Source organism: Topomyia yanbarensis, chromosome 2 (genome assembly GCF_030247195.1).
Source record: "Topomyia yanbarensis strain Yona2022 chromosome 2, ASM3024719v1, whole genome shotgun sequence".
Lineage (NCBI taxonomy): Eukaryota > Metazoa > Arthropoda > Insecta > Diptera > Culicidae > Topomyia > Topomyia yanbarensis.
This window is the reverse complement of record NC_080671.1, coordinates 170,609,166-170,627,805: the sequence shown is the minus strand read 5'-3', so window position 1 is coordinate 170,627,805 and position 18,640 is coordinate 170,609,166. Positions and strand designations below refer to the sequence as shown.

Below are 18,640 nucleotides of genomic sequence, written 5' to 3'. Positions count from 1 at the left end.
AACATTTTCGTGCATAAGTGAACTGCGTAATCTATATCTGGTGCACTTTTGATCGATAATCCCTCTCAGAGCCAGCATAGAAATAAAATTCACTTTGCTTCTGAAACCGATCAAGTCCGTACCTGAAAGCGCTGCGTCGGGAGAACGAATGACGATGGAAACGAACCAAAAATTTCATTCATCGCAGCGGGCATGAATTGAATTTCGTTTTCTTTCAAGTTCATGCAGCGTAGTCAATTTTTTCAAGCTCTGGTGTATTATAATATATCATTTCATCCTGTAATTTTTTCATGCAAAAATATCGACAACCGACTCAGTGGCGAAGATTTTTGTAGAACGTCTCTGGAAAAACACGATTTGCGGTGTTAACTGCCATTCAAAATCTACTTAACCGATTTATTTAAAATTTTGCATACACATTCTATGTAAACCACCACCCAACCACTACGTTGAGTTTGCGAGATAAATTTTCAAAATCGAATTTGCCTTTTTGATGCCAAATGCCTTTAAAATGCATGAAACGTTGAGATTTCATGCAATTTTTTTTACTTATAGATAGGGTTCTGTGTTTTAACAGGGACGTAGCTAGGGGTATGCGGTGAAGGGTTACCCCCTACACACATTTCCACCCTTCTCTAATCCTCCCCCCACAAAGTGCCCTCCCATCAGAAACCGCACCCACCCCCCCTCTTCAAGTCTCCAACTCACCCACATACACCCCTTCCATCCCAATCACCTTCACCTAGTGGGTATACCAAGATAGACTGGGGTGGTTATTCAATCCCTTCACACGTACACCCCCCCCCCCCCCCCCCCCCCGCATGGTAAAATTAGTTTGCCGAACGCTAACCACCCCAAAATTATACATTTTTGCTTGAAGCAGGGGAAGATCCAGAATAAAATTTCCTAGTGGGTCTGACATTTCGATTTCGTAATGAACAATAATCGCATTCAATTAAAACCAGTAAAAATTTGGTTTGAAATGACCTCATCCGCCGCTAATTTGAAGTGTTTTATCATCGACACATAGTATCTCATGTTCGTGGCTGTCGATCCATTGTATGTAATAGACATTTCCACCATTATATTGAACGTGAGAAAGGCACAATTGCATCAATGATGTTTTTTGACATTGAAATTGTCGTACTGCACTATCTGGGGCACTGCCAGGGGCAGGGTGTCATTCTAAATTCTAAAATCAAACGATGTCACGTTTTTGCGTCACTATTTTGAACGCTAATAACTTTGTTATTTATGAATGGATTTGGGTCTGTTTATTACCAAATAATTCGGAATTTATTGAAATTATGTTTTATTGCATATTTTTTTGTATTTCAATAGCACACTATTGAAAAACAAACAAAAATGAATAGACCTCGGAAAACGTGAAAACTCCCATATATCAGTTAATCTATCCTGAGCAGAGCCGTCAATAGGGAGCACCTAAGCAACTCAATCAGATACGGGAGGCTATTTATAGAGGTACCGCTTGTTCGTTTCCGTCAGTCGTAGCTCGATTTTCGCACGAGTAGGACCTGGACAATAATGCAATACATTTCTCGACAAACATATGATTACGGCGTAAAAGCCAAATATCAAAATTAACTTCAAAGAGAAATTCCGGACAAACCGCTACTGGCCGAACACCGTTCACCGCACTAAATGCAAGAGAAAACTTTTCTCTTTTGTTTACTTTCAACATCTGTGATTGGCGAGTGACCGCTTGTCCGGAATTTTCATTCAAAGTGAACTTTGACAGTTGACTTTTACGCCATATCATATGTTTGTCGAGATTTGATTTGCCAAGTGGGTGGGTGGGCGCTCTTTGGTTTGAACACTGCAGGGTGTTCGTATGCTGCTTGTGTGTTTGTGTTGGGACTGGGACAAAGGGGACAAATTAATTTTTTTTATGATTGTGCGCGCGTTTGGTTAATCAGACGCAAAATGTTTTTGACGGTTGGTATGCATGTAGGGTAGTGAGCCTTTTGGCACACATCTTTTATAGTGTGGAAAGACGTGATGTGTTTTTGGCACTAAGGCATCTGGCATGTTTCTGCATGTTCAAAGCACGGGAAAACTTAATTGGGTTTGTGCACTGATAGAATATATTCGTAAATAGCTAAGAATTAGTTTCGTGCAGACAATTTTCATAAATTATACGAATTTTTCGTACATATGATGAATCGTTCGTAGTTCTATTGAAACACTTTTATTTTTTATTACGAATTTTTCGTTAAAACCACGAAACGACTTTCGTTGGTTTATTACGAAACAGCTTCATTCGGCAAACGAATTGTTCGCTGATATATACGAACATCTTTATAATATTCACGAGTACTATTCGTCAAACCGTCAACGTCAAAAAAGCTTCAATAGAGGTAGAATATGGAGTCATTGTTGCTATACGTCAGATAATTGTTGATCATCACGACGGTCTCAGTCTGACTATTTAGTAGCCGTATCCGTGCCCGCCGGTTTCAGGAAGATTTCCTGAACCTCTTTCGCTTCCAGTTGACCCAGAATCCAGAGCAGTACGGATTCAGTTGAGCCATCGCAAACTGTATAAATAAGTTTGAGTTTTTCTCTCCCGGAGCAATGTTAAAATAATATGCTATTTTTTCCTACTCATTATTTTACTGAATAATTTATAAAAAGAACAAATTCACGCGCATCACCATCTTCAACATTTTAGGTACACGATCAAACATATTCGTCACCGCCTTCTAGCCATCCTTCTCCCGGCGGCTCAAACAATCTAGTTGCTTTCAGCACCCTTCTTGCCGGTCACCCGCTGGAAGTCATCCATCTTAGTCGTTGCAATCGTTGACCCGATGAAGGCCAAATGATCGATAATGGTCGTCTCATCACCAGACTGGTTATCCTTCACGAACAGCTGCATATTCTGCATGTTCTGAAATTTGACGAAGTGCAACGGAATCGGCGATCCTGATACAAGATCCTTCTGCTTCAGTACCAGATCCTGCACCGAAGCTTGCGACTCGGCCATATCGAAATCGATGGTCCTTTGTTGATTGATAAAGATTCTCACCTTGTTTCGGTCCGTAAGAGGGCGGTGCTTTGAACTTGATGGCACTGATTTTGACCACCTGATTGAAGGTACCAGATGACCACCGCTGGAACTGAGCGCATTCACTATCGGGTGGTCGTCCGATTCGTTCAAACATTTGCACTGGTTCTTCTGGATGAAGGTGTTCAATCCCAACATTCCATGACCGTAATCTTCTTCAGATTCATCAACGCTGGCGACGTAATGTTTTTGTATTTTGGCTTCAAGCCCATTAATGTCAGCAGCCTGCATCCGGTCAACAGAGCCGTCTTAAGGCCCCTCGGGGCCCCTGGGCACAACTGAGCTGAGGGGCCCCTATAATTAAACAGTAGGGTGTCCCAAAATGACATCATGTTAAAAAAGTCATCGGGTTCACTTCTTAAATGAAAGGTTAGGGTATCAGGACTGCTCTGAACTGTCTTAGATTTTTTTCAGCATTTTTTATTTTTCTGGCGATCCAAATGGAGAAGTTTGGTTAGTTAGTATGTACAAATTGTGGATTATAAGAGTGACAGAACCTTGAAAACTTAGTAAAAAGTGTAATTTTTGGTGTTTTTCATTAGTTTTTCTTCAAAACTGGGTATCTACAAAATTTTAAAAGTATTGGAAACACATCAAATAGTTGAGCCAAATATAGGGGCCTATTTTTGCTGAAGAAAGTGTATAGCTACGGCTAGTGGGGTATGAGTTATTCAAATTTTTCCTAGATAACCTTTTTACATTTTATGCTATTCATAAAAAATAACACTGTTCTACAAAATAAAAGAATTTTAGTGTGCTTAGTCCGCATTTTGATTTTCGTAAAATAGTAGGAAAATGATGAAAAATGGCGTTTTCTTCTTGTCTCTACTACAAAGTTGCTAATTGTAATCAATTAATGCTAAGAGATAATTGAATAATTGACATAATCGATTTGATTAAAAGCATAGCAGAGAGCATGGTGTTGTACTAGAATTTCCTATTTTCGGAGGGCATATAATAAATTATGTTTACGGGAAGGGTGTATAACAAATTTTAACATATAGAATCGGAGAGTAAAATAGCTGGTGCCGTAACCTGTTTTTACTGAAGACACGCACGCTCTTGACAAAACTGCATTCTTAATGCCATTGTGGGTGTGTCCTGTACACAACCCTTTAATTTTTTTATTTTGATTATAGAGATTCTAATATTAAAGTCATTCGTCTCTTTTCGGGGTAGAGAGATCTCTTTTGGAAAATTATCTATCCCTTATGTGCGGGGTTGGGAATCAAACCCAGATGAGCTGCGTACAAGGCAATCGATTTACCAATTACGCTATGCCCGCCGCCCCGGTTCTCTTAAATTTGCCCCGTAGTCTTAAATTAAGCCGAAAAAAATATTTTGTGATTTTAAGTTTTTTTTCATGCATATTTGGAGCATGAATATAAATGTAAAATTAAATTCCACCACAAATACACACGACTTGTCGTGCTTTCTTCAACGAATTTTATTATTTTACACGTTGATTGAAAATTACAGTTTCTTTAAACGGAAAACCAATGCTCTTCAAAGCATTTTTATTCGAATATTGCTGTAAAATGAATGACATGTAATATTCCACAAATGAAAGTGTAAAATTGTATGGTTTTTGATGCTTGTATGTTTACATTAGTATTGATTTAAATGTCGTTTAAATTTCATTATATTTTAGTGTGTAGAACCTTGCGACAATTAAAACATAATAACATTATTAATAATTATTAACTTTTCAAAATAGCACTTTTCAATATATTGAAAGAGAACATTGCTGTTTATAACAAACCAGCATAGCTTGAAAATCAATTAGCCATAGCCATAGCCTGTGTTACTTCACCCTTTCATGCGCTCACTGTTTATAAACAACATTATAAACAGCTATGACTTTAGGTTTCGGCAAGACATGCTCTTTAAAACAAATGCGGCTAGGTTTATGGACTAACAAACGGCTTAACCGATCGCCGTTAAAAATTTATACGTAGGAGACATTTGTTATGAAGCGTGTTTGTGTGCTATTGGTTGGGGATTATCTGCCCGACAGATGGCGCTTCGGAACAGATTGTGATTTATTCCTAATTCGTTGAAAGTTGCAGCAACGCGCGACGAGTATTTGCTAGTAGTCGAAAAGCAAAGAAAGGAAACATTAATTATGATCGCATAGAACGATCGCTAATGGTTGTGGTCCCGTTAAAAGAAATCAAAGTGCAAAAAAACTTTTGTGCACTATCATCCAAATACATCATAGATCACTTATAATTGGCATACAATAGCATGGGAGGCTGATATAGTGAAATATTTTCATGCAACAGTATACTGCCCATGATCGCGCATTTGTCCCATTTTCTATGGGATTTCCTATCTTTATGACACTGATATGCGATCATGGGCAGTATAACACCTGGCCATGTCTTTACGATTCCTAGAAATACATCGTAGATCACATATGCTCTTGAAACATTCTGAATCTAAATGCTGATCAATAATGTCGGAATTACTGAAATTTATAAACTACCTTTCTCATATGCAGTTGATAGTTCCGAGATCACTCACATTAACCGTAATGTGTCCAACAAAAAACGCCTTTAACAGGCCAACTAGGGAACCCTGGTACCCACAAATTGAAATGCTCATAACTATGGCTTCCTTTAACCGATTTCGACATGTTTAGATGTCTTGAATTCAAAAACTTGTCCACTTTTTGATTCTGTAAAATTGAAACGGATTAATCGATCTGGTTCTTGGTAATCCGGATTTTCCGGAGTAATGTACCAGTACTATGGTATGATTTATAAATTTTAATAATGTCCTAACAATATGAGTATCAAAACTCTTCAAATTGTCTCGGAAGTCTGTTATTTATTGTCACGGGACCCTATGGAAATTTGAAAAATCTAATTGGAATGGAATGGCTACTCACGCCTTATGGGAACCTGCTTCGGATTGTCTGTTACGGGGTCCAATCACCAAATGGTTCCAAAACCACGAGATACAGCCTACTGATGCAATTCCAAGAATTTTGATACCCATATTTCTAGTATTCCATTTAAATTCACAAATAGTATCCCAGCACTGGATCATGTTTCCGGAAATCCAAATTCCCAGGAACCGAATGAAGTAACCCGATTCCTTTTTACCAAGTCTAAAAGTGGATGAGTTCCTGAATCCAGAACACCCAAAAGTATCAAAATCGGTTGGAAATTACCTTAGTTATTGGCATTTCAGCATTGTGGGTACCCGGGTACCCACGTCGGCCTGTTACGTAGTAAATAAATTCAGGAGCCCCTCCTTACTATATCAACAACATTATTAACCCAAAAGCTTGACTTAGTGAAGTTCTTAGAACTTAGATGTCAAAAAGTTTCAATTTCCAGCTGTGGATTAAACATGGGAATTTCATTAATTGAAACCTAAAAAGGTACCCGAATACTGCGTCCGACACATAACGGTTAAGTACATAAACTATTCAACATCTTGTAGAGAAAATGAAGCATTAATCGGTTATGTGCTGCAACTGGGCCTAGAACTCGTACACTGCAGAGGCAAACAGTTACAGATTTAAATCTAGATATACTCACATCTTTCTTTTCCTTGGTAAACAGATATTGCGGAGATTCTGGTAGGAACATACACCCAACAGAGTATAAAATGCAGAACGCCAGTGCGATGTAAGTAACGGTGTAATAATCTAAATAGTAACATAAAATAAATCCTAACAATATACCAAGATTGCAAGTGATGGATAAAATGGCCCCCAAAGTTCCACGGATTCTGCAAAAAGACAAACAGAAGTGTTGTCATCAGAAACTTTCCTCAGTCTGGGGTCCACCAAAAGTAATCGACGCTTCATACCTATCTTCCGAGATTTCCGACACGAATAGCGGTATGATGGAAAAAGTGCCTCCTCCGGCAAATCCACCGAGAATCCTGAAGGTGTAGATCATCGTCAAGTCTCTTGCAAAGATCACCACAACCCAGCTAGCCTGTGACGATGGAGAAACAAACAAAGCAACAGTTTTAGTCTAGGGTTTGGGATAACCAATGCACCACCGCATTACCAGCTGGGTCACACCGATCAGCATGAGTGCGGATTTTCGGCCAGCAATTTCCGACACCCAGCCGCATATGAGCACTGCCAGTACACATCCTACCGTGCCGATGGAGCCAATCCAGCCTGCCTCGGATTTGCTGATTACGCCGGAACTGAGGGGCGTGGCATCGGACTGCAGCAGACCCACATTCGGCGACAGCCACCCGATGGACAGACCGTATATGAGTGTGGCGAGATTTGCTGTTGGGAAAGGATAGAATAGTGACGGTTAATGCTTGGGTGATTTCAAATACGGCGAAAGGTATGATATTACATATGGGTTAGATCATGCATAATACAGATTGAAAATGTTCATAATAATAATAGAGGTGGAATCAAGTGATCTTACTACTTAGTACTTAGTGGATTTAAAATAATTTGTTGAAAAAAGCGTTTGAAAATTAACCGACTGAGGGAAGTAACATTTGAATCTGTGCTTTAGCTTTGTAAATAGTTATTATTACATTTATCAGCGAAAGCGACGACCGGTCTTATCATGTATACACCAATGTTCACCTCGTACGTCTACAATCACTGTGTCACGATGACCTCTTGGGTGTTGTTTGGAGTTGGGGAGAATTAAGTAAATATTTTTTCACATTGTGGCCGGTGCTTATCTCCGTTTGTTGAATGAAATTGTGTTTAATTGTAACCGAAAAATGTAGTTTTAATTTGGTTAACAACGGGATAGTTTTGAGAAAATAATGATGATGTATTTGGAAAACGCTCGTTTAACCGTTATGTTTTCAACATAAAAACGCCTTAACAGGCCGATGAGACACTGTGCCCGCGGAATCGAAAACTGATAAGCCGATAATTTGGGACATTTGGATGTTTCGAATTCAAGAACTCATCCACTTTCAAAGCGTGTGAAAATCATTTCTTATTAGTCTTCTTATTTATTCTTAATAATCTTTATCTAGTAGTAAGAAAAATGCTGGTGAGATGTCTCTTATGCAATGAAGGTTTTTGGTTAAGTTGATGCTTATTTGAAGCCGTTCAAATTATTTCATGTTCTCGTCGCGAATACAATTGAGTATAGTCTCAACTTAATCATTTTTTGTTTCAATTTTTCGAGACTTTTTGGTGCTTTTTCATTAGCTATTTGAAGGAAGCTCTAAGTATTTGTCTTTCTATTAACCATTTTGATCTTCCTAAAACAAATTATATGCACTTTATAATGCTCTCGGTGGCCGGACGCCTAACGGAATTTCAAAACTATAATCGTGCTCGAACTCCAGCACAATTTTATTCCTACTGACAATCTCTTTCCTATCATGATACTTGTGGAGTGAACAGTAGTATGTAAGGCTTCTAGCAATAAGAATTGTTGAACTATCATTCCTTCTCTTTTTTACAGCGATCTTCGTTCGGGTCTAGTCTGTACAAATGAAATCAATAATAATAGTCGAAATCACTACGATAAACATGTTTGGTGCTCGATGAGTTCTTGTCTCTTTTTAACTTTAAGGAAAATCACAATTGGCCTGCGTTAAGCCAAACCGAACTAAGCGCCATAATTTTTTTCGTGTATTTTTCGTACCAAAATTCATTTTTCGATAACTTACCATTTACGTAGAAAGTCAAAGAACACTTGCTTGCTTTCGTTTGCTATTTGAGCTCCCAAAACATAATAGATATTAGAGTTCCTGGTGTCACATTGGATGTTAAAGCGATTTTAGATAAAGTACCTCAAAATGGCGCTTGGTCCTCTTTGGCTTAACACAGGCCAATTATGGACAATAACTAGGTTTGATTTACTAAATTTACCAAAACTACCGAAATTCAAAGCCAAAAATGGAAGAATGCGTGGAATTTGGAACAACAACACATCTTTTATTTATGCAATTTTTGTACTCTCCTATTATTATAATTTATCATGATAAAATTGCTAGTCAGTAGTGCCGTTTATACAACTCTGTCAATTTTGATTGATTTTTCGAAACAAATTCAGATTCACTTATGCCTTTGTTGCGCGCAATTAGGTGACTGCGCGGTACACTGGTTTTTATTTGTTATCGGACCCCTTCGATTAGCGCTCACCTACCTGCAGTACATCTTGGTCAAAACCGAGTACAGTATTCAAGCGATGGAAAAAACCAGGTATCTGCTACGCCGCCATGATTTATATGCCAACATCTAAAATGTCGCGTTAGGGTCGATCCACAATAAACACAATCAATATCATTCGACACAACTTTGTGATACTCGAGTTCGTTTAATTTGTTGGTGCATCATGGTGAAAAGTTTTTGTTATTCACCGACATGTCCAAAACAACACTTTTCATCAATTGACGGTGCAATATTTAAACTTTTTAACAAACATCTAATAATTGAGGCATGCCGTGCCGTGTCTGAATGGTGAAGGTCGAGCTTGGAGCAAAACGAGCAGAACAATTTGAACTGTCAGTGGGGCCCATAATTTGTGTGCCCGCTGAGATGTTGACTTATGTCAGTTCAATAGAAATGGGATAGGGGTGCCATATACGTGGAAAAAACCCACTGGGCAAGAAATCTGTCAGTAAGATTCCTGTCAACCAGGGCGAGCAAGCAAAAAGTCGAAGTTCAACACCGTGTGAGGTTCATTATTCTTTGTGATAAAAGTTTAATGTTGAAAATTTAAAATACTACCTAAATATCAGTGAAATTAAATCTATTGCAGTGACACTATTGACTAGGTAAAGCTAGAAAACTTAAAGGTAATTTCGGATATATACATATGTTTACTATTATCTAATTAGCTGGGAACTGCCCGCACGAGATTTAGTGCTCTAACCACTTATCATTGCGCTACCACGATGTGAGAAACTAACTAAAAACTACTGGAATATCTTCTAAATACAGCCGGCACTTACAAGGGTCGCGGTCCTAAGAAGGGCATTTCTTTCTTGAACGCTCATCTTGAATCACCTGAGCAGAAGCCGGCATATAGGACGCCCAACGCAGACGCCACCGACAGGGCGCCACTCGTGCCCAAAGCTCGCGTCAACTACGATTGTCCAACGTGCAAGGGTACATGTAAAGCGGCAGACAAATGCAAGCGTTTTATGGAACCCTGTGGCAAAAAATGGCTGCATCGTTAGACACCACGAGTTGTTACGCAGCGAATACCGTGCATTCTTCTTCTGTACAACCTGGACCGAGCCAAAGGCATTGGCTCAACAATCATCGAGCGTCGTCGTCTGCTATACTGTTCCGGTACTTACCCGTAGTACTGCAAGCGATTACGCGATACTTTCTTCGATGACGGTTCATAACTTACACTTCTTGACAACGGATTAGCTGACGAGATTCAGTTAGATGGTGCTGTCAGTCCACTGTGTCTGCGCTGAACAGGAAGTAAAGAATGTCACGAAGAAAACTCTCGAATCGTTGACGTAGGAATAGCAGGAGTAAGAGGCAACACCAAGGTGTTTAACCTGCGTAACGGACGAACGGTGGAAGAACTACTGCATCAGTGCCAAACTCTGAACATCACCGAATTGTCGCAACTGTACCCACACTTACGAGGCTTGCCAATAGATCCGTATCATGAGGCACAGCACCGTATCCTAACTGAAACACCTAACTGACAACATTTTCACTTTTATCGCATTCCGCGTCCTATTGAAGTCAAAGGCCGTCGCCACACTGTTAAAAATTCGTTGGAGTCCGGTAACAGCGCTCTGGCAACCATAGTTGGTTCTCCTGAACGGAACTCGCAGAAGGGAGTTATTGCGTAGAGTTCGAACGCGGGCTTGAAGATCCAGACGTCCGAGGATTGTAGGGCAATCCACTCTGGCAGAGAGTAAGTCCGAGACGAACAGGGCTCGAGAGCAGTCCCTCCGAATGCTTAGTGTATCGAGGTGTATTAGCTGGCAACGGTTTCCATAACTCGGAAGCTGAAATCTGTTTCGCCATGGGAGATGACGAAGGGCGAATCGTATGAACCTGCGTTGGACAGCCTCGACTCTGTCAATCCCGTTCTGGTAGTACGGATTCCAAACAGCTGAACAATATTCTAACGTTGAGCGGACCAACGCGCAGTAAAGCGATTTAAGACAATATACGTCCCTGAAGTTTTTCGCTATTCGGAAGATGAACCCAAGCTGTCTTGATGCCTTATCCACGATGTATGACGTATGTGGTTTGAATGTTAATGCCGAATCCATGATAACTCCGAGATCTTTGATGTGAGAGTGTCTTGGAATGCTCGAGCCGAAGAAATGGTAGTTAAACTGAGTCGGAAGGCGTTTCTGCGTGAACGTAACCATTTGCTCGGGTTTAAAACCATTCTGTTTAAATCACACCACGTACTAAAGCTATCCAGTTCCCTCTGAAGAAGCTCGGCATCGGTTTTTTCCCGTATTTGTTGAAAAATTTTCATGTCGTCGGCGAAAGAAAGGCGGGGTCCTTGTAATGTGATATTGACGTCATTAAAGTAGAGGAGGAATATTACTGGACCGAGATGGCTTCCTTGTGGTATGCCGGATGTAGTGAAGAATGGTGCAGATAGACCATCGAGGTAGGAACGAAACCAGCGCAGAAGTTGTCCATGAATGCCGAGTTTGTCCAGCTTCGCTGTTGCAATATCGTGGTTGATTTTGTCGAAGGCCGCTGATAGATCCATATAAATAGCATCGGTTTGCAATCCGTCAGCGAATCCATCCATTACATATGTTGTGAACGAGAGCAGGTTTGTCGTTGTCGATCGTTTAGGCATGAAACCGTGTTGGTCATCTGCAATGTAGTGTTTGCAGTGAAAGAAAATAGGATCTAACACAACCAGCTCGAACAGTTTTGATACAGCACTTGAACACGGGATTCCCCGATAATTGTCAATGTTCGATTTGTTTCCTTTTTTATGAACTGGAAACATGTGCGCTGCTTTCCAGCAGGAAGGGAATGTACCAGTAGTGAGTGATAGCTAGAAGACTCGCCGAAATGGTTCAAGAAGCCAGGCTTACATATGGACGACAGCCTACATCGTAGTATGAAGGAGTACTTCGACTTAGACGGTCTCGGAGTATCGAAGCCGAACAACATACCTTTGTCTGTCGACGATCGTCGGACTCAACATCTGCTGCAGTCACTTACAAAATTCAGAAACGGTAGATACGAGACGGGGCTACTCTGGAGGTATGATGACATTCGCCTCCTTGATAGCAGCACGATGGCTCTTCGACGGTTTTACTCTCTTGAGAAGCGTATGGAGAAGGATGCAGTGTTAGCCGAAGCCCTTAATCGTTAGATTGCAGATTATAGCGCCAAAGAATATATCAGGAAACTTTCATGCCTGAAGCTCACTCAGTCATACGCTCGTACGTGGTATCTTCCCGTCTTTCCCGCAACAAACCCAAACAAGCCTGGGGAGCTGAGAATCGTGTGGGATGCAGCTGCCACAACTTACGGCCAATCTCTTAACTCTGGACTACTGACGGGTCCTGATCAGCTTTGTTCTCTATTCTCCATACTTCTTCAGTTTAGGGAGCATCGAGTTGGACTGACAGGAGACATCCGTGAAATGTTTCACCAGGTGGATATCCTAGAAGAAGACCAGCAGTGCCGACGGTTCTACTGGAGAGACGAAAACGGAGAAATCGCAACATACGTTATGCGTGTGATGACATTCGGTGCCTGCTGTTCCCCGAGCTGTGCTCAATACGTTAAAAATGCCAATGCCGAGCGCCACAACACCACCCAGTAGCAGCGGAAGTCATAACTAAAAAGCACTACATGGATGACATGCTGTTGAGCGTAGAAACAGAAGAGGAAGCAATCAGTTTGGCACAGGTAGTGAAGTTCGTACACTCACAAGGCGGGTTCAAAATCCGCAACTGGATTAGCAACTCCGGTCGTGTATTGGCTGACCTGAAAGAAGAAACCATCGAAGAGCAAAATCTGGATCTGTCATCCGAGATGGCCACCGAGAAGGTGCTAGGGATGTGGACGCCTTCATCTACAAGGTCGGCTGGAGCCGGCATGATCGAGCGCTGCTAGAAGGCCAACGGTATCCTACTAAAAGGGAAATACTACGGGTGCTCATGACGATCTTCGATCCACTTGGAGTGATTGCTAACTTTCTGATGTTCCTGAAGATTTTACTGCAAGAATTTTGGCGATCTGGCGTGCCAAACATGGGATGACCCGATCAGCGAGCTTTCTTTCGAGAAGTGGAAGCGGTGGCTGCAGGTTTTACCTCGAGTGGAACAGGTCGCGGTCGATGCTATCGTGTACGGACTAATCCCAGCAACGATAAAGAAGTACAGCTGCACACATTTGTCGATACCAGTGAAAGCAGTTAGGTAGCCGATGTATATCTACGCTTTGCCCAGAACGGTATCGTCGAGTGTGTTCTAGTCTCGGCCAAAACACGGGTTGCTCCGCTGAAATTCACTTCCATCCCAAGGCTCGAGCTCCAAGCAGCCGTGGAAGTTGCAAGATTAGCACGATCTATTGGGGAATCCCTCTCGATTCCCTTCTGGAAGCTACGTACCAAGTTAAACGTAGCCAATGACGCTACCAAATGGGTTGGCCAGCCGGATATGGCTACCGACAGCAGATGGTTTAAAGGACCAGACTTTCTTTGGTGCCCGGAAACGGAGTGGGCACGACCGCCAACCAAAAGCGGTTGTACAACTGCAGAACTATGTCTCCGTCTACTATTACACAACAAGGTTGTTGAAGCAGTTATCGATATGAGAAAGTTCTCCACCTGGAAGCGACTCGTCAACGTCGCACATGTGTACCGCTTTCCTGCTAATCGTCTTTGTAAACTGCGCGGGAAACCGATCGCTACCGGTCATCAGGATGAAGGGTAGAACACGGTTCTGCGACTACGCCACAGAAGACGCAAAGAACCGCATTGTTTTGCCTCGCGACCACCACCTAACCACATTCATCATTGCATACTACCACCACAACACAGATTCGGGCACGCGGAGGTCCCAGTCTGCCCGGACTGCCCAGGTGTAGACGAAACTGCCGAACACATACTGTTCGTATGTCATCGGTTCGACGTCGAAAGAAGAGCAATGCTTGACGTCTGTGGCTGGGACACAACCCCTGATACCCTTATTCAGCGGATGTGTCAATCGGTGGAGAAGTGGAACGCAGTCTCGGCTGCTACCATCCAGATTGCCTGTAGGCTACAGGTAATCTGGCGAACCGAGCAACAGACGACGGGCACGGCTAACTAGTGATTGGTTAGCTGGAGCGAAAAAGGCCAAGCGCAAAAAAGGAAGTGAATGGTCTGTTCATGCCGAGGCAGGTTTGGCGCAGCGACTGGCAACCGCGTAAGGGGTAAACCCAGCCACCCCGAAGCAAGACAGAAGAGTGAGTGTATAGGCGTATAAGTGGACTGCCTCATGCCAAGACGGGAGGGTCGTAGCGTAGTATGTTGGGACTTAGATATCGATGCCTCATGGCGTGGCAGAGGAGTGAAAGGGTGAGCATCCAAGTCAGTCTCACACGGCATGAGCACAAAAGTCAGCCTCACATGGTATGGTAGAGGCTAGCACAAAAGTAAGCCTAGCAAGGAATGAAAAAGGTGAGCACACAAGTCAGCCTCGCATGGTATGTCAGAAGTGGGGCCTAAGAAAAATGTCCCACATGGGATGCCAGGGGGAAGTGACAAAGGTACAATAGAGTGGCACGATTGAGAGTGAATCAGGTGATAGGGTGAGCACCCAAGTCAGCCTCACATGGTATGGGTGGGGCGAGCACAAAAGTAAGCCTAGCAAGGAATGAGTAAGGTGAGCACACAAGTCCGCCTCGCAAGGAACGAAAAATGTGAGCACAAAAGTCAGCTTCATGTGGGAGTGTTTGAGAGTGAATCAAGGTGCGATAGAGAGAGCACCCAAGTAAGCCTCATACAGGACGTATGAACGCGTGAGTGAGAGTGAATGAGTACATTTAGTACAGCCATCACCCCAGAAGTAATACCGAGAGGTAGTTCCTGGGAGGAACGATGGCGGAGCCCAATGGTGTTTAGTCGGTATTAATGGAAGCGTCACCATTCGAGCCCGACACGCCCCCTGTGCACCCCGTGCGGTAGATTGGACCCTACCAATAGCACGTGTACTGGGCTAGGACGTAAAGGTCTTCTCCACTGTAAAAAAAAATACTACCACCACAAATACCAAAAATTTCGAGACTACGTGTTTGCTACACTAGAGTCAGAAGTCAATGTCAACGGTGTAAGAACGATCTCAATCCCACGTGCCCCGGTTATGGCCGATCTTCCGCCGGCACGACTCGCGGCATTCTCCCGTCCATTCACGCACGTTGGAATCGACTGCTTCGGGCAAATGGAGGTCGTCACCAGTAGAAGAGCGAAGAAACGATGGGGAATGCTCGCAACCTGTCTAACGATTCGATCAATACACTCACTCAGCACGAATTCGTGTATCATGGCGCTTCGCAGCTTCATCGCCTGTCGCGGTATGCCCAAGATGATATATAGCGACCGTGGAACAAACTTTGTCGGCGTGAGTCGAGAACTAGGGGATGCTGTATCTGCAATCAACCAGCAGGTGATAATGCCAGAGTTCGTCAGTTCCGAAACTAAATGACTGTTTAACCCTCCAGCTTCGCCGCACATGGGCGGCAGTTGGGAGCGTCTGATCCGCACTGTCCAAAAGACTCTGGCCACTATCAACCCTACGAAGAAACTAACTGATGAAGTACTCCGGAGCCTCCTGACCGAGATTGAGAACGTAGTAAATTCTCGCCTGTTGACCCACGTTCCAATTGATGATGCTTCGGACCCTTCTCTAACTCCGAACCATTTCCTACTCGGTTCCTCGAATGGAATGGAGCCACTCACCGTAAATGACGACAGCGTCAAGCGTGATAAAAGTTTAAAATTTAAAATACTACATTAAGATCAGTGAAATTAAATCTATTGAAGTGACACCATTGGCTAGGTGAAACTAGAAATCTTATAGGTATTTTCGGATATATACATATATTAACTATTATCTAATAAGCTGAGATCTGTACGCATGAGATTTATTGCTCCAACCTAACATCTACAAACTTGTTCAGCATATCTTCAAAAGCTTAACTTTTTCCTAGGTCCGTGATTGGAAGTTTACAGTGACCTCTAGCGGCGATTTTGTGAACTGTGATTGTTTCCCCATACATTTAGGCCAAAAATCCCATACAAATTTTAAGCTCTTTAGGGGAGGGGTAAGGGGTTACCGATTTCGCTCAAATTTGGACAGTATCATTTTTTCATGATTTGGAACTACGCTAGGGGGTGTAGGTTGCGATTTTTTTTCATATAAATCATTGTCACCCTAATCTACACCCAAAATCCGACGGGTATGTTTCTATTACTTTTGGGTAAGGTTCTATTGTCTTTTCGGTAACAGACCACGCAATTGCGCATTGCGGTATTAAACTCATATTCCCGCAAAGGTAGTAAACGGTGGAATGACGAATTTCAGTTGCTGTCCATGTATGTGTGTCACACAACCAAACACTTTTTCAGTATGTGTTAACTTCGGCTCTCTTCGTATGAAGGATAATTCGGTGGATTTCTATGATAGTGTTAGTAGTGGGTCAAACCAACCGGTATTGTGGCGGATTTCTGCCTAAATTCAGGCTTGAATCGGCCCCAATATTGTCAGCAACCAGCCGGATTACGGATTTTTTTACTGGGTAGCTTGGATAGTGAAATAAAAAGTATAGGCAGTTCCCGGAACCGGCACAATTCCAATGCATCATTTCTCTCGATTCCTCTTGGCAATCGTGAAATTATGAATCGTTTTTGATGACATTTTCTCAACTGTGAATTTTGATTAACTTGTAAAACTTAAAGATGTACTAAAAATACTGAGCCGAAGTTAGTGCAGGGTATTCCGATTTTTTTTTGTGTTTCTCAAAGCCTCCCTTCATATTGTGACAAGTGTCAAAGTTAGCTCAAATGCCAAATTTTGCATAGTCTCGACAATTTTTAATCCCTGCCAACTTCAATTGAAGTTTTTGCCATTGGCATTATGGAAAAATGCCAGAAAAAAAATACATAAAATGCTAGAACTTTCGAACTAGCCATTAGAAAATTACAGCTCATGCATTTTTAAGGGAGCAATCTTCGTATTTGAATAAGAATATATCCGTTTCTTGAAAAATACGAAGTTCCCTAACTTTTGGGGTATTTTGTTCCTAAAATCCTCTATTTGTAATAACATTTCTGCTGTATGCTGTAAATCATACATCTTTTGCAGTTTTTAGAATGTTCAACAACTCTGTACTGGTTGAGATGGGATGGATTCCTGATTAGATGTTATGCGTAGAACGATTTTTCTTGGGATAATATATAGAAGTACTGGTGTTTTTCCTTTAATTTTTTTGGTGAATTTCTTTCAGAGTTAAAGGTGATTTTTACTACGTAAATGCGAAACATGTTCAAATGTTCAAATGTGCAAATATGAAAATTGAAAGAAAAAAATATACAACTTTATTATTCCATTTTTTCCATTAACTGAAGGATAATTAAATTAAAAGTTTTCCTATGAAATACTACGGAAGAACACTTTTGTAAGTATAATGATGAAGTACAGCTACATTCCATAGGACTTCAGTGCTCTGCTAATATTTAGAGGAATGACAATGTTTTGCCTTGTTTCGAAAATATTTGTCTCAAAATGTACGGCATTTTATTAATAAAACTTGCAAAGTTGAATTTTTTCATCAATGTTACATTCTGAGAAGTCCGTTAAAGTTAATTTTCGTCTAAATAAGAATAACATTTTATTATAATATGGTTATACAAAATAAATGAATTTTACCGCATTCACCGCGTGGTGCGGTGCGGTAAATGCAGTGCGGCTGCGGGAAGCGGTGCGGTTTTATTATTTTTTTGCGGTTGCGGTGCGGACTATCCATTTACCGCTCACATCCGCACCGCGACGAACCCTAAAGAAGACTGCAATCGAGAAGAAAATCGCCCAATTTTTCATAAAAGACTCAGAAATTTAGTCCGGTCATGCGCCTTTTATAATGTCGATTATAATCAAGTTGTTGTTCCAGAATTCATGGCGAAGGTGGGAACAAATTTTTTTCATGCAATATTTCTGATCAGTTTCAAGTCTAATAAAGTATTATAAACCTTGTTAAAACGAAGGTTATCTCGGACCTATTGTGCAGACCAACAGCGATATGTTGCACAATCATCGAAAATATTATAAAAGAATAATTATTTTTTGAATATATCAAATAAGAAAATCGATTGCGTTGCAATTGTACATTCAAACTTACAGGAAGTTACCATTGATACTTGTGTAAAAATACCACTAAAAGAAGAAGGTGTTGTTAGTTGGCAGTATATAACATTATATCAGAATCACATTGAGTTTCAGTGAAATTTTAAATGTGATTGCACGGTTTTAATTGAATTTCATTGCTCTGTGGGAAGTCACAGTGTCTTCAATTGAATAAAATCTTGTATGCACTAATTGCCATTACTACGATACTTACAGCCTCGACAAAACGGACAGACGATA

At 41.4% G+C, this 18,640-nt stretch overlaps 1 protein-coding gene across 11 annotated transcripts in view; it reads right to left on the bottom strand.

Moving 5' to 3' along the window:
* The window catches only part of LOC131682102 (facilitated trehalose transporter Tret1-like), a 173,168-nt gene that overhangs the window by 11,833 nt on the left and 142,695 nt on the right, over positions 1-18,640 (bottom strand). For all 11 annotated transcript variants that reach the window (XM_058963314.1, XM_058963315.1, XM_058963316.1 and 8 more), the window contains exons 3-5: positions 7,120-7,352; positions 6,914-7,044; positions 6,640-6,832 (exon numbers count right to left, since the gene is read on the bottom strand). In XM_058963314.1, coding sequence (XP_058819297.1) covers positions 6,640-6,832; positions 6,914-7,044; positions 7,120-7,352 — 557 coding nt within the window. The remainder of the gene's footprint in view (positions 1-6,639; positions 6,833-6,913; positions 7,045-7,119; positions 7,353-18,640) is intronic.